This window comes from Cladophialophora yegresii (genome assembly GCF_000585515.1).
Source record: "Cladophialophora yegresii CBS 114405 chromosome Unknown aczIN-supercont1.2, whole genome shotgun sequence".
Taxonomy (NCBI): Eukaryota; Fungi; Ascomycota; class Eurotiomycetes; order Chaetothyriales; family Herpotrichiellaceae; genus Cladophialophora; species Cladophialophora yegresii.
This window is the reverse complement of record NW_006913046.1, coordinates 4,646,533-4,669,957: the sequence shown is the minus strand read 5'-3', so window position 1 is coordinate 4,669,957 and position 23,425 is coordinate 4,646,533. Positions and strand designations below refer to the sequence as shown.

General features: G+C 55.1%; 9 protein-coding genes across 9 annotated transcripts; 6 read left to right on the top strand and 3 right to left on the bottom strand.

Annotated features, from left to right (window-relative positions):
• Positions 1 to 946: 946 nt before the first annotated feature.
• Positions 947 to 1,269, top strand: A1O7_03604 (uncharacterized protein; the record flags this gene model as incomplete). Its single annotated transcript, XM_007757623.1, has 3 exons — positions 947 to 972; positions 1,030 to 1,180; positions 1,231 to 1,269. 3 exons carry the CDS (start codon positions 947 to 949, stop codon positions 1,267 to 1,269), a joined length of 216 nt encoding a protein of 71 aa, XP_007755813.1.
• Positions 1,270 to 1,993: 724 nt separating this feature from the next.
• Positions 1,994 to 3,100, top strand: A1O7_03603 (uncharacterized protein; the record flags this gene model as incomplete). The annotated part of the gene is made up of 2 exons (XM_007757622.1): positions 1,994 to 2,443; positions 2,498 to 3,100. The coding sequence occupies 2 exons, from the start codon at positions 1,994 to 1,996 to the stop codon at positions 3,098 to 3,100; spliced, it is 1,053 nt and encodes a 350-aa protein (XP_007755812.1).
• Positions 3,101 to 3,139: 39 nt separating this feature from the next.
• Positions 3,140 to 4,056, bottom strand: A1O7_03602 (1-(5-phosphoribosyl)-5-[(5-phosphoribosylamino)methylideneamino] imidazole-4-carboxamide isomerase; the record flags this gene model as incomplete). Its single annotated transcript, XM_007757621.1, has 3 exons — positions 3,140 to 3,429; positions 3,479 to 3,665; positions 3,757 to 4,056. The coding sequence occupies 3 exons, from the start codon at positions 4,054 to 4,056 to the stop codon at positions 3,140 to 3,142; spliced, it is 777 nt and encodes a 258-aa protein (XP_007755811.1).
• A 328-nt stretch (positions 4,057 to 4,384) lies between these two features.
• Positions 4,385 to 5,341, top strand: A1O7_03601 (uncharacterized protein; the record flags this gene model as incomplete). Its single annotated transcript, XM_007757620.1, has 2 exons — positions 4,385 to 4,756; positions 4,832 to 5,341. The coding sequence occupies 2 exons, from the start codon at positions 4,385 to 4,387 to the stop codon at positions 5,339 to 5,341; spliced, it is 882 nt and encodes a 293-aa protein (XP_007755810.1).
• A 3,951-nt stretch (positions 5,342 to 9,292) lies between these two features.
• A1O7_03600 (transcription factor STE12) lies at positions 9,293 to 11,464 on the top strand (the record flags this gene model as incomplete). The annotated part of the gene is made up of 3 exons (XM_007757619.1): positions 9,293 to 11,010; positions 11,067 to 11,150; positions 11,200 to 11,464. 3 exons carry the CDS (start codon positions 9,293 to 9,295, stop codon positions 11,462 to 11,464), a joined length of 2,067 nt encoding a protein of 688 aa, XP_007755809.1.
• A 656-nt stretch (positions 11,465 to 12,120) lies between these two features.
• Positions 12,121 to 12,874, bottom strand: A1O7_03599 (uncharacterized protein; the record flags this gene model as incomplete). Its single annotated transcript, XM_007757618.1, has 2 exons — positions 12,121 to 12,672; positions 12,728 to 12,874. 2 exons carry the CDS (start codon positions 12,872 to 12,874, stop codon positions 12,121 to 12,123), a joined length of 699 nt encoding a protein of 232 aa, XP_007755808.1.
• A 1,224-nt stretch (positions 12,875 to 14,098) lies between these two features.
• On the top strand, positions 14,099 to 19,477 carry A1O7_03598 (cytokinesis protein; the record flags this gene model as incomplete). Its single annotated transcript, XM_007757617.1, has 1 exon — positions 14,099 to 19,477. One exon carries the CDS (start codon positions 14,099 to 14,101, stop codon positions 19,475 to 19,477), a length of 5,379 nt encoding a protein of 1,792 aa, XP_007755807.1.
• Positions 19,478 to 20,083: 606 nt separating this feature from the next.
• On the bottom strand, positions 20,084 to 20,905 carry A1O7_03597 (uncharacterized protein; the record flags this gene model as incomplete). Its single annotated transcript, XM_007757616.1, has 2 exons — positions 20,084 to 20,581; positions 20,663 to 20,905. 2 exons carry the CDS (start codon positions 20,903 to 20,905, stop codon positions 20,084 to 20,086), a joined length of 741 nt encoding a protein of 246 aa, XP_007755806.1.
• Positions 20,906 to 21,731: 826 nt separating this feature from the next.
• On the top strand, positions 21,732 to 23,345 carry A1O7_03596 (homoserine O-acetyltransferase; the record flags this gene model as incomplete). Its single annotated transcript, XM_007757615.1, has 1 exon — positions 21,732 to 23,345. One exon carries the CDS (start codon positions 21,732 to 21,734, stop codon positions 23,343 to 23,345), a length of 1,614 nt encoding a protein of 537 aa, XP_007755805.1.
• Between the last annotated feature and the right edge of the window lie 80 nt (positions 23,346 to 23,425).

Here is a 23,425-nt window from a genome sequence, read left to right as displayed (position 1 = left end):
CCGTCTGCCTGTCAGGTCTTACGAGGCGTGATGCGCTGCTCGTGTCATTGTAGAACCAGTGGCGTCTGTCTCTGGCAGGACCGAATAGCGGGGTAGAAGTCATAGCGGGGGATTGGAGCCTTCGTCTCTTCCGAAGCTCTGCGACTGGGTAAACCGATGCCCGATGGCCGTCACGAACCGCGATGTGACAACGCTATGACAGGCACATGGCAATCTGATAGAGCAGTTCACATGTCGATGAACGGTCATGTGCCACATCAGCCGAGATAAGCTGGCGTTGGGTCCACTCGAGGAATCCTCGGAGAGGCTGCTTCCTGCGCATCATGCCAACTTTACGCCATGTATGACGATGTTCGCTGGGTCTGCGGAGGTGTTCGTGTCGTCCCTTCGCAGTCATTGGTTCGCAGCCATCGAGGCTCGTGGCAGTGCTGCAAGTTAGGGACAACCCGGTTCAAACGAAAAGCAAGGCCAGTGATGAGGCTTCGCGGTGTTTGGGACTTGGACTGATGATCTCACGGTGACTCCTGCGACTCTAGCTTCATGGATCTTGTGGTCGGAGCTGGGTTCCCAGCCTAACAGAGATACTGGTACAGGTAGGGCAGGCAGGGCCAATTCCTCCCTTGATGGTAGGTGTCCAGTGCGAGCGCCGTACACAGTACTGGTGGTGGATGTGTACCAAACGCCAACGTCACTCGCGAAGGGAACGCTATGACGTCACCCCTTTTTGGGGAAGAACGAACTGCAACTTGCCAGTGACGCACGGCAAGAGTGACCGAATGGACCCACTTTCCTGAGAACCTGCGAACGTCTTCTCGACTACATATATCGTTTGGTGTCTTCTCACAGAACATCTTCCTTTATTTCGCTCATCACTCGAACACAAACCCCGGAGAAAGCAACCTTCGATCACCAAGTTACACGAAATCAAAACACAACCTCATCCACAATGGAGTCCGTCAAGAACGCTGCCAAGTACGCTGCTGTCCTCCGACCTTGTCCATCCTCTCCTCCTTGCTAACTCTTCGACAGCTACGTCGGTGACAAGACCAGCGAGCTCACCAGTGGAGCGCAGAAAGAAAGTAATAAAGAAGTCGCGAAGGACTCAGACGCATCTCTCGGTACCCGTGCGTCTGCCGCCAAAGACGCTGCCAGCAACAAGATCGACGAGACCTCCAACTCTGTATGTTTTGTCACTTTTACGACATGGCTTGCAACTGACGGATAGAACAGGCTTCAGCTGAATCGAACAAGCAGAAGGCTACCCATTGAGGTATCGACCTGCCATGCCTAGCAACAATTCCTCAGATTGATACTCTTACGCCTAACATGGTCGGTTGGCGGCACAAACACCTCGCAATAGACCTGCAGGTTTTATGAGCTTCAGACGATGACAATGTATTTCTTACAAGAGACTCTCAAAGAGAGCATCAGCCTCACAAAGGTAGCTGCAATGAAATGATATCCTAAACAGAGACTCTTGCTCCTTTCCCGGTGAATCGATATTTCTACGCGTCTGAAGTGCGGTGGTGTTCTGAACTAGGCCTTTTTCGATGACTTGTGTTTGTTACTGCCACTCAGTATAGGTGGTGCATGGGGTGATGTGAACGGTTCTTGTCTTCCCACGCCTGAGATTGTGAGACTGTACAAGAGACAACTACCAAATCATCACTACGGCATATGGTTCAAATTGCCCATTCAGGGTAGGAAACCTAGAGGATCTGCGACATTGCAGCGACAAATCAGTTACTTTATTTGTAGACAACTGATTTTCAAGGCGTGGTCGTGAGCGAGACCTTCACAGCATGCACATTGAAGTGTGATGCTGCTTTGATGGCTTCATTCAACCGCAGGTACTAGAACATTCGCACACAGCCTTCCATCCTTCACAAAGACATGACCACAGGCCACCGCGTGACAACTCTCGCGGCGTACTGCATGCTGTGCACTTTCGACCCAAGTTGTCGCGTCCTCCAGAAACTCAGTGAGAGACATCATGCAATCGCAACGCCAACGAGTGTACTCTTTCTCATCCAACGAGACCATCCTCGAGGTCGACTCTTCTTCGCCCCCAAGCAGCACGGAACCGGTGTGTAACCACACGACGCCCACATGGGAATCATCGACCGGTGATCAGCTCGCGCCGTCGTGTTATGGAACACGCTTCTGCTACAGCCATGGACTGCAAACGCGTCATCATAACACCGCCCAATCAAGTGCCACTCTCAACGGAGAACCGGGAAACCTGGATCTGATGGAAGTGGAGGGCGAAGAGGAATATGAATCAGAGGAGTCAATCGACTGGGATGAAGATTCGGAGGAAGAAGAGGAGCGACAGCAGCGCCTTGCATACTGGAAACAACCGACGGCACATTCCACCTTCCCCCAGACAATAGGCTTTTGGTTCGACTCGTGGTTAGCAGAAGTGGGCGCCAGGGCGGTGAATGTGAGTTCGGGTTTCCCCATTTTTGGTAGAGCCGCAGTACTAATATGGTGACAGCTCGACTTGCAAGCCTTGTGCGGGAGTATCCAGCTGTGGAGAGCGAGGACCGACATTCCGAGGAGACCGACACTGCGAGGGCCAGGACAGGAATATCAGCAGTATGAGCTTGGATCGCCTTTTCCTTCAACAACGGATAGCGTTGACGTGGTCGACAAGGAAGATGACTCGCTCGCGTCTCAGACCGGCTGGGATACGCTGTTGCGTGAGATGAGGATCATGGCCAGAGTCATGCATCAATGCCGGAAGCGAAGGGACGAATGGAGGAACGTGATCTCAGACTCGTGCGAGCAGTGGGTCGCACAGCTGTCGGAGCAGAGAGGAGCGTTCGTCGAGGAGCTTGAAGTCGGATATGAGATTGAGAGACAGGTCGACGGGACAAAATGGAATCTGAAGCTAGGGTACCGCAGGAATGATGCGGTAGCTGAGGACATGGACTCGGAGTGGGACGAAGACAGTGAAGGTGTGGCTGTGGCTCCTGAGGAGAATGGCATGGATGATGAAGTCGGTGGGGAACAAGTTGTTGATGATCAAGGTTGTCGTACTGCATTTGGCAACGGAATTGGTGCCGGCGTCGAGATGACGCACATGCTGAATCCTTGACTGGATGGAGATTCGCATGGATGCTGAGCTCGGACAACTTCATTGCGCATTGGCCGCATTCCAAGCAACACAGTCTTCGAATTTCGCGCCAGATCCGCCAAAGACATCCAGAGCGCTACCAATGGTCAGGTCGACTTTTCCATTGCTGGACTGCTTGACGCGGTCGAGGTCTTCTACTGTACGAGCACCGCCAGCATATGTGACCGGTATTGTGCACCACTCGGACAGCTTGGCGACGAGGTCGGTGTCGATGCCTTGCTGGAGGCCTTCATTGTCGGCAGCATGTATCAAAAATTCCGAGCAATAGGGTTCGAACATTTCGATACTCTCTGTTCGTGGCGTTAGCACAAGGAACGCGAGCACCGCCGTGCAATCTACCTTTTGTGATTTCCATCTCGGTCATAGTCTGCCACTTGTTCATTGCGACATACCACGTATTGCCCTTCCTCCGACAGCTCAGGTCAATGACGAGTTTGTCCTTGTCGTTGTCCAACGCAGAGAGCACGGATCTTAGTCGGTCTAAAGAGAAGCGACCCTCGGGAAACAGAAAAGAAGTGATAATGACCTACCGTGCAGTAACTTTAGACACATGCATTCAAATCTGATTTCACGCAATACATTCAGGTGCCCTGATAGATTTGGGACAGAGGGCTTACCTTTTCCGCACCGGCCTCGATCCATTTCTTCGCATTGGCATCCGTGATACCACCACCGACTTGAAGATGTCCAGGCCAGGCTGCTAGGGCTCCTCGCGCAGCATCCTCGTTTCCTGGTCCAAGCATAATCACGTGCGCACCCAGCGAGTTTGCATCACGATAGAGTCTAGAGAAGTATTCCGCCGGGTGTTTCGAGACATGGTTTGTCTTGAGCTCGGACTCTTGGGTGCTAAGTGTGCCGCCGACGATCTGCTTGACCTGGCCGGCGTGCAGGTCGATACACGGTCGGAACCGAGTCATTGTCGATTCTGTATGGCTTTCGTACCGTGAAGCTAGAAAGCCAGCGAGGGAGCAGGAAATCTGTATGAAACATGGAGGAGTAATTAGAGCGGTTGATGATGTTTGAAGAGGCTGAAAACGCCGGCGAGAAAGTACATGCGAGGCTGAAGCGGGCGAGTGTGATGACTAAGCAAGGGCTGTACCTGCGCAGGAAATCGTCGCATTTCTCAATTTTACTTGTTCCTTGCGGCAAACACACAGCGAATATTTCAACTACGGTCACGCGAGGCGCTAGCAGGGTTGAGGTGGCGGCGTGGCTCTTCAAAGGCAATACGGAAATCACAAGAATATGGCCTCAACAATGCTGGGAAAACGCAAACGCCAGACTGCGATCGCACCTCGACGCATGGCCCGCATTGACGATGAGAAGCTAGCTGTGGAACCCCTTTCAGCCTCCGATCATGAGATTTTTCGCAGACATTTCGAGTCCATATTCGAGCCATTACCCGAATCTCAGACCGCGACGAGTCCTTCCCTTTCTCTAGACGATGTCGACGTAGTGGGCGAGCCTTCAGATGAGGAATCGGAATGGGGAGGTCTCTCGGAGTCGGAACCGGGGCTGGAGCCGGACAATGCTACGATCGAGATTGTTGAGCACCGAGCAAAGATTGATGCGGCGGCGGATCCCGAATTACAGAGGCAGCAGTACAAAGCATTCATGGTGAGTGCTGGGCGCAGAGTACCTAGGCCGAAGGAGCCAGCACTTGGGTTTCCCCGACGCTGACACTCTGGACAGAGCTCAAGACCTCCAAAAGAGGTGGAGGTTGTGGCAAGGACAAAGTCTGCTCAGGAGATCGACGAAGAAGACGCTTTGGAGGCTCTCAACCTGAAACACGATCTGGATCTCCAGCGATTGCTCAAGGAATCCCATTTGCTCGAACAGGCAAAGGCTTCGTCCACACTGGGTAGCCATCGGCACAAAGCGCTTGACATGCGAATACAGTCTCTGGGATCGAAGGGGTCCGTGTTTCACCAGGAAAAGATGCCAATGGCGCACAGAAGGGGGATCCTTGCGAAGGCGGCAGCCCGGGAGAAAAGCCGGCGAAGAGAGGCTTCAGAAAATGGCATCATCCTGGAGAAGTCGGTGGCAAAGTCCAGAACAGGAGAACTTCGAAGGGAGCGGGCCGTCGATGTCCCCGCTGTGGGCAAGTTTCGAGGAGGCACCTTGCGGCTTAGCAAGAGAGATGTGCTCGACATTCAAGGTCCAGGTCGCTCTGGGCCTCGCGGCAAACCACGCCGACCATAGTCAACGACCGATCTATGATCTCTGCGGTAATGTGGTGCGAGCTAGGCGTGCCCATGATCACAGCACCTCGCAGGCCGCTCAGTCATTCCTTCTCTGCACCCATCATTTCTTGTTGTGGACTGTGTCTAACATGCGAAGTGTGTCTCAAGTTCTACCAGGATCCTCTGTATTCACAGTGCTAACGTCACCACTTGGCTTATCCGGGAGGGTCTTTTCTCGGAGCGCTCTATGATCATTGGAGCGTGGGAGGCCATTTGTCTTGCTACGTCTGCTCATGTAGGGCAGCTTCTCGGTGACGACAGCAAGGTCTGAAACAAGGCGCTCTCTTCGACCCTCTGCTCTGCTCTGTTCCAGTCCAACACACATTTCACGGTCACACCACTGCTTCAGCCTTGGCTCGGTAGGCGCAGAAGCTGGAGTCGGTTATCATGACAGACTTGCCCAGTCGAGCAAGCGAGGCTTCCTCAATATTAACTGTTTCACAGTGCTCTGATGTCCGCCTCATCCGTGGTGCCCGACCTCCACTGCATTCGGAAATAGTAAGCTGTGATCAATTATTTTCCGTTGACTGCTTGGATGCTTCGGGCACTTTGCGACTCGACATGTCCTTGGACCTTCCCTACAGGGAGGTGGACTACTCGTCGGAGATTTGCCAGGGTTGGCCTTGTTCGGCACGATTACGCCACTTGGCCGTTGGCAGTAAGAACAGACCGGCTAGACTTTCATGTTTCAGGGTGCGGAGAGCCATGCCAGATCGATGGTAGGGCGAAGCACAACAATACCTGCACGTTGTCGAAGAACTGACGAATGCATGCGCGGGATATTTTCCCAGTCATTTGCAAAGCCGATCGCGCCTCCAACGGCGGAAGCTCACAGGATTGCAGAAAGGGAATGGCGAAGCCAAGCTAGAATACGGAATACCTTGCGTTGATGTGCATTGCTGAACCTCGGGTGATGGACGACCCAATCACTCGACTCACGGAGAAATTCCTCTCCAGGAACAAAGTGACTTCAAGCTTGCTCGCATCGCGGGTCACAGTGCAGTGGCCAATGTGGCGGCCGAATAGCAGACAACATGAAACGTAGCGCCATATGCAAGCCCAACCCTAGGGTGATGGCGCGTGCGTCCAGATTCTGGAGATGTCACCACGATTCTCGTCTGCGAACGAAGCTTGTTTACTCGTACTCGACTCGCTGGGGCCAGCATCTCGACCCTCGCCTTCTGAAACTGTTGGTTCGGAGAGCTTGAGCGCGCCAATCTCAGGTCTCTCGTCCGCACGAGCCTCTTCCGGCTGGAATAGGGGAGCCAGCAGCTACTCCGCACGTTGAAGCCAACCAGCGCTGGATGAAGGACAGCTGGAAGGGTTGTGGGGAGGACTTGTGACCTGACCACGGAAGTAATTGGTGTATATTGACTGGCTTATGGCGCGTCACTTTCTCCGTCACGTGTACTGCACTGCGATTTGCTTTAGGCTGTCAAGCTGTCAACTTGCATTCGGCACGAACACACCAATCACAGAGCCAGGACGAGCTGCTTTTACCAGATTCACCCTTTTTTGGCGAACATCAGCATGGCACTTCACCGACCTCGCGGAGGCTGAGCGAGACTTTACTCCGTACGAAACCTCCTTCAGTGATCTTACGTGCCTGCACTTCGTGTCTCCCTAGTATCATCGGTTGCATCTTCAGCGATATGAGCTGGACCTGCATGAGCCCTGATTCAGTTCATGTGTGCGAACAATTACGCTTATGCATTGGTGGATCGGATGGGTTCGGAGATATTTTCGTTATTGGTCAGTCACAAGCCCAAAGAAAGGGGCATCCAAGAAAGAAATGAAGACTTGTAGACGGGCATCGGGTCTTGTTCTGCGTTTACACTTGTGGGTACTCCGTACTGAGAGCGAGGAGACTTTCATCCCGGCGTCAACATGACAAGAACCATCGGGTCAAGCATCGAACACCCTCGAGTGCTGCGGGCAATAGATTTCGGACACCTCCTCCGCATGCAGGTGCAGCTTTTCTTAGCCCGAAACACACCCACGGTGTGGGCGTCTGTTTGAAATGTGTTTCTGAATCATCAAACTGTTGGTCGAGTGGCTTTGGCGCCGGAGTGGACCGGCAGCAACCCAGACAGCCGCCAACGCGAGACTATTCGTCCAGCTGGTCCGCCGTTGTCAGCCACTCGTTTCATCAATCCACGAGTTTGTCTGCAGGCCGCATTCGCGATTGCTTGCTTCCAGCGGCACGCTGACCATGGGATGGCTCTTTTCCTTGCATGCAGAACCCCTCTGACCCCTCTACTACGGTCAAAATAGCAACGTCGCCGTGCTGAAGAGCTGTTCCTGGAGGGTTTGGCCTTGCATGTCCACTACAGGGTTGAAGATGGAAAATTTCTGTAATCGTGTAAGGGCTTGCGCTTGACTCGGGTAAAGGCACAGGAACTCATGGTCAAGGTGGTGGCTGTGGAGCACATGGCTGTGATAATCAACGCTCGTACCTCCCACTATCGTAAGTACTTTGCCGGATATCCTTCCGCAGGGACAAGCGAAATGGGGATGCTCGCTACACAAAATAGAATCCAGCAGAAGCAGTATTTGTCTCAGTACTCGAAGAGTTCGCGCTGCAAGAGCACTGAGAATCCCGGCTCTTCCAATTCCCGATGATAGACGACATGAGATCTGGGGGCGGAGGGAGTCATGCGATAGCGGAGGGAAGCACATCGCAGCGTGCGGACCACATGCGACCATACAGGTCAACATCACCGGCGTGTGCACGAGTCACCAGGAGGGAAGGTCAACAGAATCAACAAGTGGATCTGGTGTACCTGTTCTAGCGCGATTTTGTTTAGAGTGGGACAGACGGAGGCTAAAAGTGGCGGCTAACCCCAAGTGTGAACCCGGACAGTGCAGCTTAGGCACAAGACAGCCAGGCACCGTGCGAGGAGGACTCGAGGACGCCTGCCATCAGCATTTACAGTTCCGCCCGTGGCGGCAAGCCAGCTCCAATGCTTTTCGCCCTCCCTGTGGAAACGCGTTTAAGGAAACGTCGAGTCATCCTTCTTGAGCGACGCTGGCTGGACTCGCGGATAATAGCATCAATTGGCCGTGGCAAGGGAGGATACGACCATAGACGACGTTATCCCTTTCTTCGTGGCATTTGTGTGGATAGCGCCTCTCCAGTAACCCATGCCCAGAGATCTTCGTCCCGGGCGCCCCTAGAGGCTGACTGCCCACTGAACACTCGTACCCTAGCAAGTGCTAGCGGGCAAAGCGGACTAGCCGGGCCTCTTAGTATCAGAGCGCCCACGCCCACAATTGCCCGCGCCCTCACTTCTCTCCCATTTGGCGTGCCTGTCTCTCGCTTTGCTGGTCTCAACCCCCGACCTTCTTTGTGTCTACACAACCTTCTTCCTCTTTTCCTTTTGCTACCTCTTACACCTCGACACCTCTACCTTCTTATCACTCCTCGATCTGTTTCACCTTGTCGTTGCTACAGCATCCTGCGAGTTCTTCTTCCTTGCAGACCTTCACTTCCGTCCCCAGCTTTGTACTGAGGACTTTTCGAGAGACTAGCTTCTCTCCTTACCCACTTTCGTTTCACCTGTGCTCGCTTCTCAGGTATTCGAGACAGGAGCTCTACCGCACGTCTGGATGTTTTGCGAAGCTGGCCTCGCACTGACTCCATTTACATCATCGATACATTCGCTATACACGTCAACGCCTCCCGCCCAGCTGCTCTGTTATTTTGGCACGAGTACGCCCACCTCGAATCCTCCCCTGCGCAACTGCTTCCTCGTATGAACCACATACTTCAGCGAGAACTGCCACAGTAGCACTTGACCGTCTCGCGAGCACCGAGCATAACTCTCGCTACTCCTCGGTGAAGACAGCCAAGGCCCTCCTCTTGCTCCTTCACATTGTCGACTGTGTCGACACTGCCCACACCACCGCCATGTTTCCGTCGAGTGGCGCGCCAATGGCTCAACCTCAAAAGCCAGAGACCTTTATGCTCTCGAACGAGGCACAACAAAGCTTGCCACAGGATGCGCAAGTCGCCCTGCAACAAGTCGACAACCTAAAATACTTCCTAATATCCGCACCCGTGGACTGGAGCCCTGACTCACTCATCCGAAGATTCCTCCTACCCACGGGCGAATATGTCTCCTGTGTGCTGTGGAACAACCTCTTCCACGTATCCGGCACTGATATCGTGAGGTGTCTGTCCTTTCGCTTCCAAGCATTTGGCCGACCCGTCAAGAACCCGAAGAAATTCGAAGAGGGCATCTTCTCCGATCTGCGGAACCTGAAATCTGGTACCGACGCATCTTTGGAAGAGCCCAAGAGCCCCTTCCTTGACTTTCTATACAAGAACAACTGCATTCGAACACAGAAGAAGCAGAAGGTGTTCTATTGGTACAGTGTGCCTCATGACCGGTTGTTTCTCGATGCTCTGGAAAGGGATTTGAAGCGCGAGAAGATGGGCCAGGAGGCCACCACAAAGGCTGTCGCAGAGCCAGCTCTCTCGTTCGAGTTCGACTCATCGCAATCGCTGTTCGAACAGCTGACAAAGGCCCAGCAAGCGAGTTCGTCTTCGTTCGCGACTGCGAATGCCAACGTAAACTACTCCCAGTCAACGTCGCCGGTCCTTCGAGCAGCGGATTCCATGCCTCCTCCGTCAATGGTGCCAACGCCGATGCCACGGTCACAGGAGCAGCCAATGCAACCCATGTTCACGACAATGGGCATGAACCCGAGCTTGCCAGCTCCGATTGCGACCGTGGGCATGTCGCGAGAGCAGGATTTCTCGCACATGGCCTATGACCGTGCTCACATTCGCCACGCTTCGATGCCTGCTTACATGGAGTATTCTCCTGCTCCATCCTTCGTGTCGTCGCATTTTGAGGACTACAGCACCCGTGGGCTCTCCTACGAGCCCATCACTCCTCCTCAACACGCCATCCATGGCGCAGAGCCTGCATATATTGCGAATGAGGATACGGGTCTCTACTCAGCCATCCCGGAAATGCAACATATGCCGGCGTACAATCCAATGCAACATATGCCACCGTCAACGCTTGGGGGACCGCTCCACGTCGCCGCACCTCGACCGTTCCCACCCTCAAACGTCTACTCGGTGATTGAAGGATCGCCAACTTACAAGGCAAGACGGAGGCGCTCCTCGATTCCTTCGTCCATCATGAATGCCGTTGCAGCCAACGCAGTCGCTCAGGTGACGCACGGAATCAAGACGCACGTCCCTCAGAGGCCGAGTGATCTGCGTCGGTCGATGTCTAGCTCTGTTCTGCCGATTGCGGAAGGCGACGAGACTGGCGATCAGTCTCCTCCCGACCTGGCGCACAGTTACGCCTCTTCATTGGTAAACCGCGACCATCTCCATGATTTCTCCCGGCGAAGCACGCCTTTGCCAAGTCTGGAAGAGGATCCATCCCAATCCCAACTGTCGGCTGGTACGGAACCCATGCCTAGCTTTGGAGACGACATGCACCCAGCGTCGTTGCACGCTAGCCCCGCGGTTCGGTTGGAAAGGCCAGGGCCGATCCGTCGAGCACGAAGTGCAACAATGATGGAGCTCGGTGTTCCCTACAAGTCACACTCCTGTCCTATCCCGAGCTGTGGGCGCCTCTTCAAGCGCCTAGAGCATCTCAAGCGGTAAGTCTGGTGGTCTTTAATCTTCCTTGGCGCTTACTGACACGGTTGGATTCTAGACACGTCCGGACACATACTCAGGAACGACCATACGTCTGCCCCTATTGCAATAAGGCGTTTTCACGATCTGACAACCTCGCTCAGTGAGTCTTCCCGAAGCACCATAATGTTAATTAGACTAATCGTTATCAGGCACCGCCGTACCCATGAAACACAACCTGATGGTCAGCCGGCGCCCGTAAACAGTGAAGAAGAATTGGAGAACGAAGAGAACGACTTCGGCTCCATGGACGAACTGTCCTCCCCCGACGAAGTTACACGGCCCTCGAGCGTCCAGGGCATGCTGGCTATGAGCATGCCACCTCCGTCGACACTTGTCATGCAACACCCTATGACGTCTCAGCCCATGATGGCACCGAGTCACCTTGTTCAACCCTCGATGCTGCAAAACTTGTAGATCTAAGACATACATTTGACGACAGCTGATGATCCATTCGCCACAAAATGAGCTGAATTTCTCGTTGCTTTTCTTGATACCCCAGGTTTTTCGGGGGACATTGGTTGGGGGAACCGGTGACTTGTTCGCATGGCGAACCAGAGCTCACTGCATTTGTTGGATTTATGGGCTGGAAGCCTAAGTTGGTGATGGCTTTGGTGCTCAAAACTCTTGGATTCTTGCATTTTCGCTTGCCTGGAGCGACAAAGCATTTAGCGGTCTGCTGGACCAACTGTACTGTACATATAGCCGCATTTCCTATTTATCTGCCCCATCGAATGAGGGCTCAATACAATGCTTTGACAGATGTTCAAGCATCCGTAATCCTGTAAAGTTGTCTCGTACTGGACAATCAGATGCATCCTAGATGACCGTGGTGCACAGCGCAACCGCTCTCTGTTGGGGGCGTATATGGCTGAAAGAGGTCGCGGGACAGTACCAGCGCCCTCTACAGCTGAGAGCCGGTGCGAAATTTACTACGCGCTTACCTGGGCTGGCTCATATTCTGAGGGCGAGGAAGACTTCCAAGGATGTATCGTATGATTTGAGGAAGAAAGCAGTAATATTCGTGTCTTGAGGCCTTCGTGCCGTTCACCGTACCCTACGACGAGACCGGCTCATGTCCTCGTACTAGTACTTCGTCTTCCTACGACGACTTGGCCTTCTTCGCTCTCGTCATCACTGTCGTCGCGGAATCCTTCCTCCAAATCTCGGCTGAGCCGACGGTTTGAGTCCACTGCAACAGGCTCGTTCCTTTGCCCACTGACAGTCCTCGTTGCGGCATGCATATTGGAGACCTGCCTCTCCAATCCGTTCCGCCTTTGATTGCGCTCCTGCACGTCGAAGCCCACCATCGCTTCGCCGGACTCCTCGTCAAAGAGAGCCCCGTCGTCGGCGCTCACGATACTATTCGCGCGTCCTCGACCGGGGAAGAAACGATCGCGAAAGGCCCATGTCGAGGGCAAGAAGAGGCGGAGGAAGAGTGTCGAGAGCTTGTCGCGTAGAGAGGAGGGTTGTAATGAGCTCGGTAGGTGCGAGGATAGCGATGAAGCGGTCTGTAGGGGCAGGTATTGGGCGTAGCGGGCGCGATGCCGGCGGTAGAGCGGAATCAGGGCGTGGAAGAGGACGAGGTACAGCGCCAATGCGAGGAGGAGCGGGAGGAGGATTGTCTTGATTGTGTGTCAGTCCGGTTCACTTTCTGTGGTCCCCCACGTCTGTCTTTACCCTTGAGAATGTTCCGATTCCTCCGGCCATGTCGGCGCCCTTGGTGCTGGCAGTCGCGGTCGTGCTGACTGGAGCAGGCGGCGTCTCTCCGCCTTCTGCTGCGAGGGTGCCGGGCAGCGAGCGACTGGGTAGGGACACGAGAGCCATGGTTACGCCGCCATGATGGGCGGCGCGCAGGTGATGGGCGGAGGACCTTGATAATATATACTCGTATGGTGTGAGGAGTTGAAGTGATCCAATTTCAGTGTCGCTGTGTAAGATTAGGCGTGGCTAAAACAGGCAGGTCTGGGTCGTGGGGGGAGTGGCCAGACCCGTGGTGGGAGGGGGTCCTTCAATGGTGGAAGGAACAGCTACACCCATTAAGCACCCGCAGTACTACAGCATGGGGTACTATGGTCAAGATACGTGGTCATGCCTGAGCTGCTACTGAGCAGTCAGAAGCGTGAGCCTGCAAAAAGTGCCAGGGGAGCACATCAGAACCGAACTAGCTGTGTGGAGGGACCTCTTCATAAAAAAACACATTCCGAGTTTAGCTGGAGCTTCGTCCGCACACGCGACCGCTGGATCGCCTGCATGGAGCGAATTGAGATTGGGTTTAGCTTTGGATGGCAGAGGCAAGGGCCACGCTTTTAGTCGGCGCTGATCACATCTCTAGAGAGCCCGAGTAGGGGGATCATTTACCTGCAGCCATTGGTGCAGGGAGAGCACGCCGCCTAAGTAATGGAGTCTGCGTAAATGGCCGACGGCCTGGCGCATGCCTAAAATCCCATCTGATTGAACCCCTGGCGGGAAGCGTCCATCCACGCAAAGGCAACTGCAAGGACGCTCTCGCCCATTTGCTGAGCGGCTTCCATCACTAGACCGTCGCCGCACCTCCGCCGTTACGACCTTTCCAACAAACTGCCGCCAAAGTCAACGGCCTCTTGTCCCTTGGTCGATCGGTTGTCGAATGCAAAGTATTGTCCTGTCCCTTTCTTGACTCGTGGCCTCTGCTTTTCGCTGACGTGCGCGGCCATCCAGCCTGCTTTTGTTTTCGGAATCCCAATCCGTTGTTTACCGCTGTGCCCAGCTGAGCCACCAGCTCGCTTCTTTGTCCCAACCCGCGAGCGAGCGACTCTCGAGGACACGTGTATCCCGTACCCGAGACCGGTCGAGCTGTCAACGACAGCTGCATTGGCGTCAGAAAGCGCAGTGACAATGCAAGGATAACCACCGTCCCGCAGCCGAAGCCGAGAACGTCACAGAATCAGGGAGATCTGTAAAGAGGGGAGGAGCGCAAGTCTCAAACAGGTGGACTTCCCCTTCCGGGGGCAATAGCAACCACACAATCATACACATGCGTTCTGTGCCCTCACCCGCGCCTCACCGATTATGCCCCAGGTAAATCCGAACGAAAAGACGACCAGACAGTCGTCCGCAAGCAAAGGAGGCTTCTTCAGACGCAACCGAGACACCAAGGGTGACAGTCGATATGATGGAGGTGGAAGTTTGGATTCCTCCAACACCAATGGCTCATGGGGATCGCGTCATTCGAAAAGAGAGTCGGTAGCCTCCAACGACGGCCAGGACGCCGATACGTCGGGGCTCAACATGACCGCCGGCGTCATTACTTCGATTCCTTACTCTGCTACTACTTCGGCCGGCAACGCGCCCGTTGCGATTGATCACCTTCCGCGCGACGACCAGGTGCCCACGCGGAAAGAACCACAACCTTTTCAACTCGCCAGGGGATCCGACTTTCACCAATACCCGGCCATCAATGGCATGTCAAATGGCTCGTCCCACCCTACCGGGCCTCGCCCGCCTCCTCAAGCGGCAAGCAACACCACAGGTGGCATCACAATGGCGTCGAGCCAGGCAGGTGACAGGGGCACAAAATATCAACAATGGGGCCGTCCGGGAAGCAGTCACGGGCCCCAGCACGGGACGTATGATTCGGTGTCCACCAATGACTCGTACTCGATGTCAGGACAGAGACGGTCGTTTGATGGCGCCAGCATAAAGTCGACGGCGTCCTCGGCCACGCGGGGTTCGAGTCTCTTCACCTCCGAGAGCTCAACGCGAACAGCCATGCCTTCACGCCAAGATACTGACTCGTCGGTAACAGTCATTTCCCCAACTCATTCCAGGCTTTCGAAGATAAGCTCGCACTCAGGTTGGCCTACTCAACAAGCTTCACCGTTTAGTTCGACTACGTCTTTCACACCCGCAGGGTTCTATCTCCCCAAGCCCCAGAGCGATGCTGAAATCGAACAATTGTTCCTGCAGCTAATGCACAAGCGTGGATGGCAGAATCTACCCGAGCAGGCGAGGCGACAAATGATGGCATACGCGCCGGCAAAGAAATGGACTCTCGTGCACCAGGATAAGCTGACGGAATGGCAAGGCGAGCAGAAGCGACGACAGCAGGCTCGACAGACCGGCACGGTCGACGGTCCCATCGCAAAGGACGTTGAGGGGACGCCAGAATGGTTTGTCAAGCGTATCCTGGACAATACTATCACGTCGAAGCAGCTGCAGAGTCTGAGCGTCAGTCTCCGGACGCAGCCGATCATCTGGGTCAAGGCATTTATTGAAGCACAAGGTCAAATCGCCTTGACCAGCGTGCTGACGAAGATCAACCGACCTCAGGCCAATGGCCCAGCTCCAGTGAATAATGCCAACTCCAGCGATAAAGACCTGGAACGGGAGTACGACATCGTTAAATGCCTCAAGGCGCTGATGAACAACAAGTACGGCGCCGACGATGCCTTGAAACACGACCAGGTCATTATCTCTCTGGCGGCGTGTCTCATTTCGCCGAGATTGACGACCAGAAAGCTGATCAGCGAGATCCTTACATTCCTCTGCCATTGGGATGAAGGCCAAGGCCACCTCAAAGTGCTCCAGTCTATGGACAAAGTCAAGAATCAAATGAGCGAAAATGGTCGTTTCGATGCTTGGATGCGAATCGTTGAAGTCACCATCGATGGTCGCGGCAAGATGGGCAGTATGGTGGGCGCCAGCGAGGAGGTCCGAAGTGGTGGTATCGGCATGGAGAATCTTCTAATGGAATACGCTGTGGCAACCCTCGTCCTCATCAACATGTTGATCGATGCCCCGGAACGGGACGTGCAACTACGATGCCATATTCGAGCTCAATTCATCGCATGTGGTATCCGGCGGATCTTGACCAAGATGGAGTCGTTTCAGTACGAGGTGATCGACAAACAGATTGCCAAGTTCCGAGAAAACGAAGCGATCGACTACGAGGATATACTACAACGGGATGGTAGCAGTATGGTCGAGAGCATCGAGGGCGACGTAAAGGACATGACGGATCCAATGCAAATCACGGACGCGATCATGCAGAGGATCCAGGGTTCGAGGTCGCAAGACTATTTCATCTCGGCGATGCAGCATATGATGATACTTAGGGAGAACAACGCAGAAGACCGCTTGAGGATGTTTCAGCTTGTGGAGTCAATGCTCAGCTATGTTGCAATGGACAGGCGGTTGCCCGACCTGGACTTGAAGCAGAGCTTGAATTTTACGGTGCAGAGCCTGATGGACAAGTTGCATACCGATGACGAGGCCAGAATTGCTTTCGACGAAGCCACGGAATCTAGGCAGATTGCCGAAGCGGCGCTCGCTGAACGAGATGAAATGGCCGCCCAGATTGCCATGGGCGCTGACGGGCTGGTTGCCAAGCTGCAGAAGCAGATTGAGGAGCAAGCCGGCATAATCGAAATGCAACAAAGGCAGGCCGAATCTCTCAAGTCCGAAGTAGCAGACCTTCAACGAATCCGAGCACAAGAACTGCAGAGGAATGAGTTGGAGACACGAGAGCTCTACCTGATGCTTCGCGATGCTCAAGATGTTGCAGCATCTCGAGCTGGTAAGGAGGGAGCAGGGGTCCAAGATCCAGCTCAGCTGCAAGGCATTTTGGATAGGCAGCAGTTGATGGATCGTCTGGAGCGCAACCTGGAGCGGACCAAGACACAGTTCAAGCTTGAAGGAAAGGTCTGGAACCAGGCGGGACCTTCCGACCGGCTTAGGGAGCTTCGTGAACAGATGGACGATGCGATTGACGCCGATTTCCAGGAGAAGACAAAGCGACACCTCACGACAAGTGTTATGGGAAGCGTCCATCGAAGTAATGCTCACAAGGGACCCAGGAGAGCAGCACTGGAGGCATTCGCGATCAGCGAGGATGCCGAGCAAGAGTCGGACTTCGACGACGATGTCGTCTATGAGAAGCCAAGGCTGGTTGAGTTCAAGAGACCGAAGATCACGGCAGAACAGCAGAACCGGCAGAATAACCTGCTTGGCGAACTGGCCTCAAAGTTCAAGAAGATCGACGACGACAGTGACGAAGCACCCGCCGATGCCGATGCTGACGACGCTGGTGTTACCACTGGTCCTACACATCCGAGCCTGGAGTCCGAGTCCCCGAGAACCCCTCTCGACGAGGGACGAGCAGAGGAAGCCAGATTCACCGGCCCTCCTCCGCCGCCTCCACCACCTCCACCGCCGCCTTCTGGTTTAGGTCCTACAAGCCCTGCTTTGATTCCCGGATTCGAAGCTGGAGCACCTCCGCCACCACCACCTCCACCTCCAACCCCCGGCACGGCCCTCTCTCCTTCCATACCCGGGTTCACTGGAGGTCCACCCCCGCCTCCGCCGCCACCGCCTGGCTCATTGCCTATGAGCCCCTTGTCTCCCATACCACCGCCTCCTCCGGGAGCCCCTCCCATGCCGGGTGCTCAACACGGACACTTCTTACCTCAGTCACCTATTGCTGCCGTGCCTATGCTCAAGAACCCTGTTATGCGTTCAAAGAAGAAGCTCAAGGCATTCCACTGGGACAAAGTCGACACGCCCCAGGTCACCGTCTGGGCCGAGAACGCGAGCAACGAATCGAAAGAAGAGAAGTACCGCGAACTTCAACGCAAGGGTGTCCTTGACGAGGTCGAGAAGCTCTTCGTTGCCAAGGACATCAAGATTATCGGCGGGGCTGGTAGCAAAGGCAGAAGCGACAAGAAGCAGATCATCAGCTCGGATATGATGCGGAATTTCCACGTCTCGATGGCCAAGTTCAAGAATGACTCGGCTGACGATGTCGTGCGAAAGATCATTCAATGCGACAGGGAGGTGCTCGATAACAACGTGGTCATGGATTTCCTGCAGCGAGAAGATCTCTGCACCATTCCCGAGAACATTGCCAAGCTGATGGCGCCGTATAGCAAGGATTGGACAGGACCCGACGCTCTGGCATCGAAGCGTGAGCAGGATCCGTCCGAGTTGACAAGGGAGGATCAGATCTACCTGCAGACGGCATATGAGCTGCACCACTACTGGAAAGCGAGGATGCGGGCTCTTGCTTTGACACGAACCTACGAACAAGAGTACGACGACATCTCCGCCAAGCTGAAGGAAGTGGTCAATGTCTCTGAAGCTATTCGTGACTCGACGTCTCTCATGAATGTCCTGAGTCTCATTCTTGACATTGGAAATTACATGAACGATTCCAACAAGCAAGCTTCTGGCTTCAAGCTCAGCTCTCTCGCTCGATTGGGCATGGTCAAGGATGACAAGAACGAAACCACATTTGCTGATCTCATTGAACGTATTGTTCGGAATCAGTATTCAGAGTGGGAACCTTTCGTCGACGAGATTACCGGTGTCGTGGCCGCCTCGAAGCTAAACGTCGACCAGCTTCGGCAAGACGCGAGGAAGTACATTGAGAACATCAAGAACGTCCAGTCTTCTTTGGACGCGGGCAATCTGAGTGACCCTAAAAAGTTCCATCCTCAAGATCGAGTTGCGCAGGTTGTGCAAAGGTCTATGAAAGAGGCCAGGCGGAAGGCGGAACAGCTTCAACTATACTTGGAAGAGGCTTCAAGGACGTACGATGATATCATGACCTTCTTCGGTGAAGACAACCAAGACGAGAATGCTCGGCGAGAGTTCTTCGGCAAACTAGGTGGGTTCGTCACCGAGTGGAAGAAGTCGCGAGAGAAGAACGTGGTGATGGAAGAGAACAAGCGGCGTGTTGAGGCCAGCTTAGCAAGAAAGCGGGCCGCTGTCAATGCAAATGCAAGCGGCGGAGCAAGCGGTGCCGAGACCCCGGGCAGTCCTCCGGCAAACGGCGCGATGGAGACGCTGCTTGAGAAGCTGCGGGCTGCAGCACCCCAGGTTAAGGATCAGCGTGACCGAAGGAGGCGTGCTCGTCTCAAGGAACGGCATGACCTGAGAGTCGCTAGTGGCCAACAGCTTCCGGAATTGCCAGTCAAAGATGGTGTTGAGGAGAGTCGTGGTCTCACCATCGCAGAGAGATTGACCGACGACAACCTCAGCACGGATGGCGCCAGTGGCAAGGGCGATGTCAGCGAAAGTGAGGATGTGGCCGATCGAGCACTGAGAGCACTGCAGGAAATGCGAAGTGCGGCCCCATCCGCCAGCGACGAGATTGATGTCCGAAGGAGAAGGGACGGAGCTGACGAAGAACGCAAGGCCAGAAGAATGAGACGCCGGACGGCACAACAGAGCACGGGCAGCGTGGGGAGGAACTCGGCCATACAGTCACCAACAGAGTCGACGACCAAGCTGGATGGTGCGAATGACGAGTCTTCACCGACTGAGGACAAGCGATCTTCTGGCGGGACGTTGAGTCCCGTCGCCGCGCAGCCTCCACCTGAGATCATCGTGAGCCCTACGCCAGATGATGACGATGGGCAAGGAACCAACGGTGAAAGGAAGGAGGATTGAGCAGGCTAAAGGTACGCGAGGTCGAAATGTATTTTCGCCTGAGCATCACGGATTCGCGTTCGAGGTCGGAACTGCGTGGGATTATGGGGTAAAGGGCCCTACCATCTGACGTGTCGTTCTATTACATGCACAAGATAAGATACCCCCAGCAGATTAATTGTATGCAAACAGCAAGACAAAAGTGGGAAGCGTTGCATTGGTGCGAGGTGGCATAAATGCGGCGCCACGTCCGTGTTGACACGGAGCGAAGGGGAAGATTCTTGTGTAACTATAGCGATGAACCAGAGACATTCTACCAGACTACTGTAATCTCGCTCACCTGGGTTGGCTCAGGGCCGCTTCTATCTGCCGTTCGCCTTTAGTTCATGAGACAATCGGTCCACCACGAGACGGTAATCCCTCGACCGAAGAAGGTCCTTCTTTACTGTCCAGCATTCGACATATTACTCCCTCGATGTTACCAGCACCAAACGACCACACCAGCTGAAATTTCGGCGGTTATTTACATTCGTTCATAAATTCATAGCTCCATAGTCTTCTTCATCTTCATCACACACTCACTACATTAGACCACCACATGGCTTACAGACAGAGCGGACCCTCACCTCATTTCTCCCTCTCCCTGTCACTTCCCCTTCCCCGCTCCTCATCCCTAGTCGTCACCTCCTCTACGCTGGAAGTCCAGCTCGTTAGGGTCGAGTTCATAAAGACCTCCCTGAAAATGGATCCGAGGTTGCGGGCGGCTCGGCGCTCGCGGCGCCCGGGCCCAGAAGTAGGCGCCACAGGAGAGTCCGCGTGGCGGCGACGTCTTCTTCGACGACGACGTATATAGATGCAGGTTATGGGCACTGCGACTACGAGGAGGATCGCTCCGATTACTGCGCCGGCGATGGTGCCGGCGATGGTACCGGCAGGCGCTGACGAGCCACTATCTGAGGGTGGGCTTATACCTGGTTGAGGCTGGGTCGGGCTAGAATCTGGCGAGTCGGTCGTCGGCGACGGAGGTGGTAAGTTGGGAAACAACGACGAAGCAGTGGCCGGTAAGAGTTCTGCGGCGCCTCTAATGATGCGGGAGCAGATTTCATTGAGGTCCTGGTTCTCGGTCTGTGCAGAATATTAGAGATGATCGGTGTGCACCATACGTGGGGTTTTGACCCGTGATGGGGGATGGCGCCGGCAGCTTACCTGGTTCCCTGCCTGCAGGCACGCCCCAAACAGGGCGAGTTGGTTCGCCGCCAACGCCTGCCGGATAGCTTCTCGACTAAAGCTGTTTGCCTCTCGGCTGAAGCTGTTCGCGGCGACGGCAACGTGGACGGATCTGACGGCGTATATCCCAAAGGCAATCGCGACAGCGAAGCCCGCGATCTGTAGCAGTGTGTGGATCACGAATTGGCCTACAGGCGGCCTGACCGTGGCGACTTGGACCATCGTCGTTGGAGCCGTGGATGACGCTGAGAACAGTAGGGCGGTCAGGCTGGCGAGCGGGTCTCGGGGTTGGTGTGAAGTCGTTTTGTAGTCCTATGTTGTCCTGGTATGTGATAGGCTTTGCTTACTATCGTAGTAATGGCGATATGGAGCAGCAGCAAGATGTTCAAGTGCACATTGTGCCCAAAATATCACATCCTCTGGACAGACCGACGCTTGTTCCGGAGCGGCCTTTGTGAAGAGTTCAGCCTGATCAGGCCGACGTTAACGAAACAGTATGGTAATCGGCGTTCGTGTTGGTTATCGAGTTCTTGGCGACAGTCCCTCGGTCGCCAGCCTTATCGTCGATTGAAGCAGCTGCGACGCACGCTTCCAGACCTCCTGGACATTGACACGTAGCGACGCCGGGAGCGAACACGAGGAGCCAAGATTCGAAGATGGACCGACATATCCGAGATTGACGAAGAGAGGCGTGTGGTAGCGCCAGGACGTTACCGAGCTCTTAGCTTCCATGAAGTTGCAGGCCAACCTGACGGCTCAAGGTTTGCCAGATTCTCTGTGTTGACAACCAGTAACAACTCACTCCTGCTTGATGATGCAGTGCTTTCTGAGTGACTGTAGACGTCGTTGTCGGTAAGGCTGAAAATCGAGGAGACGAGACGAGGCTTGACCAGCGCGACGTGATTGGTCGGCGATGTCGTGCTCGCTGGTTTAACGTCTCTCGGAGTCGCTCGAAAATGCATGTCATGGTTTGTGAAAAGTATGTCGCGGGCACACCCCGCTTCCTTCCTCTCCTCTGCCACCACTCTCTCATCCAGTATACCTCGACATGGCGGTTCCTCGAGGCGCACAGATCGCGGCACGACTGCTTACTCGGGGCTCTAAGCCGTTGAACTCCAATACTTCCGCTTCCGCCACCCTCAAGAGCCCCGTGGGCGGCCCAAGATGGCAGATTAGAAACGCAGCTTCCTTACACACGCGAGCGTCTCACCGTGCGCAGGCAGTCCCCGCAGTGCGCGACGAAGAGAACTATGAGCCTCCAGTCTCCTCAAACCCAGCCATGTCCTTTCCCTGCTTGGACGCCCAGGAGCAAAAGACGGCGGCGCTGCAGACCCGGTCGCTTGCCTCGGGCCCCGAACCGTCCTACACCACGGGGAGCCACATGGTCTTCCACAGCGACGAGCCCATACTGCTCGACTGGGGCGGGATCCTGCCCGAGTTTGACATTGCACACGAGACTTGGGGCACGTTGAACGCAGACAAGAGCAACGCCATATTACTCCACACCGGACTATCGGCCTCGAGTCACGCACACAGCACCGAAGCAAACCCCAAGCCCGGCTGGTGGGAGAAGTTCATCGGCCCCGGCGCGCCGCTGGACACGGACAAATTTTTTGTGATTTGCACGAACGTGGTGGGCGGGTGCTACGGTTCCACGGGCCCCTCGTCGAAAGACCCCTCGGACGGCCAGAGATACGCGACCCGATTCCCCATCCTGACCATGGACGACATGGTGCGCGCGCAGGCCCGACTCCTCGACGGCTTGGGGATCACGAAACTGTACGCCAGCGTCGGCGCCAGCATGGGCGGCATGCAGAGCCTGGCGTTTGGCGTGCATTTCCCGGACCGCGTGGGCAAGATCGTCAGCATCTCCGGCTGCGCGCGCAGCCACCCGTACAGCATCGCGATGCGCCACACGCAGCGGCAGGTGCTGATGATGGACCCGAACTGGAACCGCGGCTTCTACTACGACGGCGGCGGCAATGGCATCCCGCCGCACTCCGGGATGAAGCTGGCGCGCGAAATCGCCACCGTCACATACCGCAGCGGTCCCGAGTGGGAGAACCGCTTTGGCCGGCAGAGGGCGGATCCCAGCAAACCGCCGGCCCTGTGCCCTGATTTCCTCATCGAGACGTACCTCGACCACGCGGGCGAGAAGTTCTCGCTCGAATACGACCCCAACTCGCTGCTGTATGTGAGCAAGGCGATGGATCTGTTCGATCTCGGCTTCGCGCACCAGGAGGCCACGCGGGCCCGGCGGCGCGAGAACCAGGCCAAGCTGTCCAGCGTGAGGCGTGGCGTGGCGGAACCCAAGAGCGACCCGTCGTGCAGTCTCACGTTGCCGAGCAAGAAGTACGAAGAACAGGTCTCCACCGCGCCGATGGACGAGGCCGTCGCCGCGGGTCACAGTAGTGGACCGCCACAGGATCTTGTCAAGGGCATGGCAGTGCTGAAGGATCATCCTGTCCTGGTGATGGGCGTGGCGAGTGACATTCTCTTCCCGGCGTGGCAGCAACGGGAGATTGCCGAGACGTTGCGAGCGACGGGCAATCAAAAGGTCACGCATTTTGAGCTGGGGGAAGATATCAGTCTGTTTGGACATGATACCTTCCTATTGGACTTGAAGCATATTGGCGGAAACGTGGGCAGGTTTTTGCAGTAGATATATAGAGCATAGTCATGCAGGAAGAGAACAAGAGATGTAGTGTTGATGGAGGCACTTTGCATTCGCTCGTGCCAGAA